Source organism: Montipora foliosa, chromosome 8 (genome assembly GCF_036669935.1).
Source record: "Montipora foliosa isolate CH-2021 chromosome 8, ASM3666993v2, whole genome shotgun sequence".
NCBI classification, from domain to species: Eukaryota; Metazoa; Cnidaria; class Anthozoa; order Scleractinia; family Acroporidae; genus Montipora; species Montipora foliosa.
Window position 1 is genome coordinate 9,568,489 of NC_090876.1, and position 7,500 is coordinate 9,575,988.

Here is a 7,500-nt window from a genome sequence, read left to right on the forward strand (position 1 = left end):
AAATCTTCAAGTAAGGGTTAAATGATATCATTTTTCAAAATCTATTACATAATTGCAGCCTTTTCAAAACCTGCCAGTCAATGGCTCAATGAGCCACCTCCTGAGAAAGTTTGACCGTCTCCTTCCAGTCAGAAAACGTCTTACTTTTATTACGACAGTTGAGACAGAAAAAAAAACAGACAACACAATTTTAGCTCTAAAGTAAGGTCACTGGAGATGATATGAAGGCTTGAAAAAATGCTTGTTTGACGTACAATTTCCGTTCGCAATATTTTTTTTTTGCGTGGTGCACGTCAAATGTTTATTTAACTAACATTCCAGTATTTCTTATCAGAAACCATGCAAGTGTTAATTCCATATGTGAAATTTCGTCACTTTAAATCCCCCAGATTGCACTAAATTGCATCTGTAAGTGTCTAAATTTCAAAAATTTCCTTGCGCCCTTTAGGCACTCGCTTGGGTGCTTTTGGCACCAAAACCGTCTCCACTTTCCTTATAACCTGCTCCCCAAAAACATTTTGAGAAGGCTGTAATTGGGATAAATAATAATGGTAGGGTACTATTTTCACTCTAGTTTGATTTGTAATGATCTCTTTTGTCTTGTTCTCAGTCACAGATACATGTAAGACAATGAAATCACTAGTCAAACTGTCAAACTGATTGATCAACCTGCTTGCTTATTTTGGCTGAGCATTGAATTGTGGTGCAGTAAAGTTGTGGCGGGACCAATAATAACCATAATTAGTATAGGTAATCACATGAGGCCGAGTACTATTAAGGATTAATTGCACGAGTGTTTTGGAAATTTTCCAAAACACACGTTTTAATAGGATGAGGACTCATGCGATTACTTGTTTATCAATAAAGGGCAAAATTTATACGTTGCTATGCGACGGATTAACCAATCATTGACAGGTAATCAAGCCCTCTCTTGATTACCAAAAATGCCCTCAATTAAGAAAAAATGCCCTCTGTCTCAGCCAATCAGCGCTCAGTAATTTTGCCCTTTATTGATAAGTATAATTATACTAAAACAGTGGATAGCGTTGAACTCGCGCGCTGATTGGCTACTCAAACTCCAGATATCCTTTGCTATTCACCTCCAAGCAATTCGTGCGGAATTTGTGCCCGAAAATGTTGTAATCTTTGCGGGAATAAATGAGTTATAATCATCTTTTTGTGCTATATTATCTCACTGTTTTAGTATAATTATACTAAAACAACTATTCACCTCAGTGTCGGTGGCTAGTGGTGGATATTTACCTCGTCGCTTCGCGGTTCGGTAAATATCCACGTCTAGCCACCTCCACTTCAGTGAATAGTTGGTAATAAAACTGAGTTAATGTCTCATCCTTCTTGCTGGGCACGATTGCCATACATTTCATGGTGGTCTTTAATCCTTCCCCTCATTAGAGTGACATTTAACTTTTTTACTCTAAGTGCAAGTTAAAGATTTTACTCAGCAATAGACCGGGCAGTTTTTGGTAGAAAGTGTTAAGAATATTTGTGTCTGGACTCAAAACTCAAAACTATGTCTGCTTTTTATCCTCTTCCTCTTGATTATGAGACTGTCACTTAATATAGGGCAGTCTTTGATTGTTTACATTTTTTGCCTCATGAGCATACTGCAGGCTCATCATATTTAACCCGTTGGCTCCTGGGGGTTCCCCCATTGAGGAGTAAAATCGTCTGGCGTTAGACAGAGTAAGATACGAAGTATGGCCGGTTTAGGGGTGAAAGGGTTAATCAAAGTGCATTGCATAATGAGCTATCTCTGAAACGTTGAATACCACTTACCAAATAATCTCCGAGTAAATAACGCTTTGAAGAACTTATACTAAACTAAGAGTTCTTAAAAAAAGCTCTATAAAAGTGACGTTTTTAAAATTCGAAATTTTACAAAGAAGGTACTGACGGTATAGGATCATTAACGCTTTTGTCACCTGAGAATTTGTCAGTTTTTGATGGCTAATAACTCGCTTGTCATCAAAGCTAAAAGGATTACAATTATAAATTATAAGTATTGGAGATTTGACAAGTTATAGCCCCAGATGATTTAACATTTCGGTTAAATGATGGAGGAGAGAAGGCTAAATTACATACGTAAGTTTTCTTGGCTAAAGATGATGAACCATAGTTATAATTTCACAGCAAGTTATCGTGGGACTTACCCACATGTTTTGAAAGAGTAGGGCAGATACGTGTAGTTTGATGTTTTGGTCTGTGTCTGTGGGCACCTGTTGACTATTACTAACAACTATATTATAAAATTGTAGTGGCTGCCATTTGGACCGTGATTGTAGTCTCTCATAAAGTGTTGTTTTTGAGACTTTCATTTTGTGGCATAAAGAGCTTTGTAATATATTATCAAATAATTGATTTATTTGTTCAGGGTTCCATGAGTGTGGCTGAAATTTCAGAACAGTTAAATCTTACTTCAATTAAAGATCATGGATGGCATATACAGGTAATCAGTGATTATAATATTATTGTTCTATTTAGAATTTTAATGAGTATGTAAGGGATTTTCCCAAAAAAGACAATGATATTAGTTTCTGCATCATGCAAGTCTATTTAACAATAATTATTATTATTCCATGAGCGTGCGTTGGATATGAGATGATAGATAGCCAACGAGGCACGTAGCACCGAGTTGGCTATAATCATAATAATTGAAAGTGAAATAATTGTTTTATTAAAAACGTCCCCAAAATATGGAAAACTAGACTACAATAAAAATAAAAAGGCAGGTGCGTAGCCTGGTCATTTTTTCAAGTATGCACAAGTACATATGATCTAGAAACCTAAGTAAACTGAGCGAAAAATACTGCGTTCTTTATTTCTTGTCGAAATAGTTGTGTGAATACAAGCAAAGAACAAAGCTTCTTGCCCTACCGTGACTGGAATTGTCAAGAACGTTCTCGGAACGTCGCTCCTTTGTCAAGAACGTTCTTGGAATGTCGCTCCTTTGCAACCTCGCCTTTTTGTTGCACGCTGGCCAAACAACACTGTATTGTTAGTGCAAAAAAAGTACAATGCAAAACTAAGTTAGAACATGGTATAGCTTGTGTTTTAGTTTTTATAATTTAATCAAAGTGGTGCTTTCATCGCGAAATCTTGGTTGCGTACAAGCAAAATGTTAAAAAATAGAAACAATTGCTAAAAAATTCAAAATTTTCTGGTCACTTCAAGTACGCACATGCATATATGCGTATAGGACGCTACGCGCCTGAAAGGCACAAAAAATCACGCATATGCTTGCCATGTTTTTAGATCATGGTATAATGGCTCATAACCCATGGTGGCTTAGCCAATCAAAACTCTCGAATTGCATTATCCAATGATCCAGTTTTTAATAACAAGTTTTATTGCCTATTCAGAAAACCATTCTTTAAGTAGTATCTGGTAATTGAAGGAGGAAAATCTCATAACAGAGAAGACTCTTCGCAATGCCCAAATTTCAATTCCTGTTTGATCAGCACTGCAAGACATTAGGTCTGCGCAAACTGAAGCTATCTTTGTTTCTAACAACAAACAGAATCTAGGATAAACCTAGGAAGGGAGCCCTAATCCCTAGAAGATTTGTTGCTCTTCCCAAATTTGGACATGTTTAAGCAAAGAAAGATAAGTAATGGCAGACTTCCTAGAAGGCTCATCAACTATCTTGAGCACTGCATGTGGAAACTTGGGGTAAAAACAGAATGATTTCTTACTTTACTTGCCATTTTAAGCAGATACCAGTAGTAATTATTTTTTTGCCTTAAGTGGATTTTATTTAGTTTTTGAAGGTTAAAATAGTGAAACTACATGTAATTTTTATCTTGAAAAGGAATTTACATGTAAGTATCTTCAAAGCCCTTTGTTACAAGTATGTGTCTGTTTTCTGTTGCAGGCATGTTGTGCCCTCACAGGAGAAGGGTAAGTCAGTGTTAATTGGTTAAACAGTGCTAGAGTTTTTTTTTTAATTCCTGAGAACTTAATAGGGGAGAAAATAATTTTACGCTTCAAAATGTTGGAAGCATAACAAAACATTGCAATCTTGAAGTATCTCCACAACACTCTTGACACTGTGACAAATCACAATAAAGTCTGGTACGTTTTGGCAAATTATACTGTGCATAGCTAAGATCAATGGGTTGATATTTTGGTGTGTATTTTCTGAGTTAAGGTGGCTGGAACCAGTTTCACTACTTTTGAGAGACCTTCTTATCAGAAGGGTTGTCACTGCAACACTGTATTACGTAACAGCAATGTTATTTAGTTCTTATTAACCGAGCGGGAGGTCTGTATGGGAGAACAGAACCTAGGTCAAGATTCTCCCATACAGACCGACCTAGCTCGGTTAATAAGATGTTTATTATATGGCCAAACAAGAACAATTTAATTCGTTTAATCTAACAGGTTTGTACTAACTGACATTTTGCTTGCGAACGGCGATTAGTGGCGATGAGCTGAACTTAATTCTGTCAAAGTTTGCTCGTCATCCTCTCTGTTTTGTCATCATGCTGTTTGGCACTTCCATAAATAAATATTGGTAGAAGAAAATACTCAATATTTTTGCATTTTAGTTTGCATCTTTTCACCGCAAAACATTACCGGTCTAGATGCTGGTCTAGATGGGAAAATCTAGACCTCGGTCAATATCAATTTTAGCCAATCAAATTCGTGAATTTTGTAGTTTCCAGTCCTCATGAGACAGAGCCATATAATAAGGTACCATATGAAACACCAGTAAATTATTATTGCTTAACAAAATACGCCCACTATTGTAATGTAATAGGTTGCCATGGCAACAAGAAAGCTCTCCAGAAACACCCTATATTTTGTGTTTACTTGCTTATACAGTATCTCAAAAATGAACATGGCGAGCCCCATTTTTATATCGTAGAATAGTAACGAGCAATCTCAGATAGAACTATCGGCAAGGTTTTAAAAAATCCATGGAAGCCAATTTAGAGGTACCTTAATTTTTTTGAAAATGTGAGGTAGCTCTGAGTTGGCTCCCATAGACCTTATTCATAAATGGGGGTCACATTTATAATTCTTTTGTCCACGTGCAAATTAGCCTACCAAGCCTCATTTTAGAGCAAGAATTCTTTTCAATTCACTGTATGGTATCGAGGCTTGGTAGGCTAATTTGCACTTCGACAAAAGAATTATAAATTAGCCGCCATTTATGAATAAGGTCTATAAATGTTTTAAAACTTTGCTAGTAGTTCTATCTCAGATTGCTAAGATTGCTAAATACTATTATAAATCAAAGGAGAACTGTGAAGAAGTCGTGGATACATTGCTTACACAATGGTAGTTCTAAAGCAATCGGTTGCTTTCTGATCTTGTTAGGAAATAATGACTGAATTCGTGTTTGAGTTTTGTGTAAAAAGAATGCGTTATCATTGGCAGGCTACACTATTGTATTTATAAACAGCTGCGAATGTCTCAGTTTGCAATAAGCAAAATTAAGAATTGTGTTCAAACCTTTTAAAGCATCCACGAAATCTGGATTGGATCATGAAACATTCTGTATTTAGTTGCATTTTACATTACAAAAAAACCAGGTAAAAATAATCGCCAACCAGTGTTTTGGGCTCCTTTAAACTTTTTACTTGGTTGTTAATTAAAGGCCTGTGCCTTTCAAGTACCAGAGGATTAAGCCATTTAGCTAGGGAACAGTGAATTAGTGTTTGATTCTTATCGCCACAAAGGAATGCTTCACTGTCCAACTACAACAAGTGAATGCCAAGAACATCTGGATATGATTTCTTAACTTTGTAAATACAGCTATCAAGTGGTTTTAACCCTGTCTACATTTAAGCACCTTTTTGCTTGTTACAAGTAGACCTTGTAGGTATTGAATATAACCAATAGAATGATGAAGTTAAATAACAAACTAAAAGAGCTGTAGTTTGCTTTTAGTGAACACAGTTGTCACTGTCCACGGCACTCTCACGGCATGCTCCTTTTCTAATACAAGTGGTCCTGTGAACTTGGCGGATCGACAAGAAAATGTCTCTTGCATTCATTTTCAACACACAAAGCACCTACTGTAGCAATGGATTGGTGGTCAACACATACTGACGACTGCAACGAGTATCAATCCTGTCAGAGCAAAGAAAAGTCAAAGAATATTTCAACATATTACGTCGGATAATTGATATTGATCGCCGCCATATTGTATTGATTTGAATTCAACTGAGTGAGTGACAAATTGGCTTATCTTTAAAAAATCAATAATGGTTGTTGACTTATCAATTTCAGGTAGTCTACATCTGAGTGAGTGACAAATTTGCATATTCTGGCCCCTAACAATAGATACGTTGTTCATACGCTTCGCATAATATGCTTCGCGTATCCACGACTAAAAATGGGGGTGAAAGAGTTCATTTTTGAGATATGAGCAAGTAAAGATCAAATATGGGGTGTTTTGGGGGTAGGGTTGTAGGGTTGTTGAACACTATATTTCATTGGCTGTATAGTGTCCACTGCATTGCCTCACTTTATTGCTATGGACCAAAACAATTAGGATCTTTTGTTTTTTGCAGGTTATATCAAGGACTAGAATGGATTACAAATCACATAAGAAAGTGAACCTTTGACTTAATATACAAATGATGTATTTAAACAAAATGTTCCAAATTTATTTTATACAGAAATAATTAAATTTTTATACATAAGGATGTATAATAGCAAATCTATGTTCATTTAGTTCTTTCTTGTCTGCACTCTGAATTAAGGACAATATTGTGTTTTCTTGCAAGTTAATTTTTGAATAATAAGGATTCGAGGTGTAATCTATTTCATTGTCACTGAAAATTAATGATAAGGTAGCTTTCTTATTGTGACAAGTAATTTTAGTAAGTAAAAAAAGTAGTTTTAATTTTCATGTTTTCAATGCTGCAAGCTCAATATATGTGATGCAGGAAGATAAAACATAGTTGCGGAAAATCTTTACTTAAATGAATGGGTTTTCAGATTTATAATTACCCTACATGTGTTGCTACATATATCTCTGAAATATTGAAAGGGTGCAGATGCCAAGTATGAGGGTTATGTCATTTTAGAGCTGAATTGTAAAAATTAATAATGGATCAGAGAATTGAGGTTAGTGTACTCAGTTTTCTCACTGTAGGAGTGGGATTGATTTCAAGCCAAGCGAGTTGACAACTTCTTAATGTTAATATTCATTTTAACATCCAGGCTTAATTCTTAATGCTTAATGCTTAATTAAATTTGAGAGACACAAAAGAGTATTATGGTATTTTCGATAGTGGCCTATTAAAGAGAATTAATGGTAGATTTGAGTGCCTCTGATGTAAAAAATAACTTTTGCTTATTTTAAAGACCTCTCAAGATGATGAAGAATGGTGTTTTCTATTTTGGAATTCCTTCTTTCACTCCAGAGGTTAAAAAATATTGATGTTGTCACAAACATTGAAAATGACAGTAAGGAATCACAAAATTGAGAAGAGTTCCGAAAATATTGTAGTAATGATATTCAAA

General features: G+C 35.4%; 1 protein-coding gene across 1 annotated transcript in view; it reads left to right on the top strand.

The window, feature by feature from the left end:
* The window catches only part of LOC138013031 (ADP-ribosylation factor-like protein 5B), a 17,253-nt gene that overhangs the window by 7,841 nt on the left and 1,912 nt on the right, over positions 1-7,500 (top strand). The window contains exons 7-9 of the mRNA XM_068859991.1: positions 2,393-2,467; positions 3,893-3,918; positions 6,543-7,500. The exon at positions 6,543-7,500 is cut by the window's right edge and continues 1,912 nt beyond it. Of these exons, the coding sequence (XP_068716092.1) occupies positions 2,393-2,467; positions 3,893-3,918; positions 6,543-6,588 (147 nt within the window). The 3' untranslated portion in view covers positions 6,589-7,500. The remainder of the gene's footprint in view (positions 1-2,392; positions 2,468-3,892; positions 3,919-6,542) is intronic.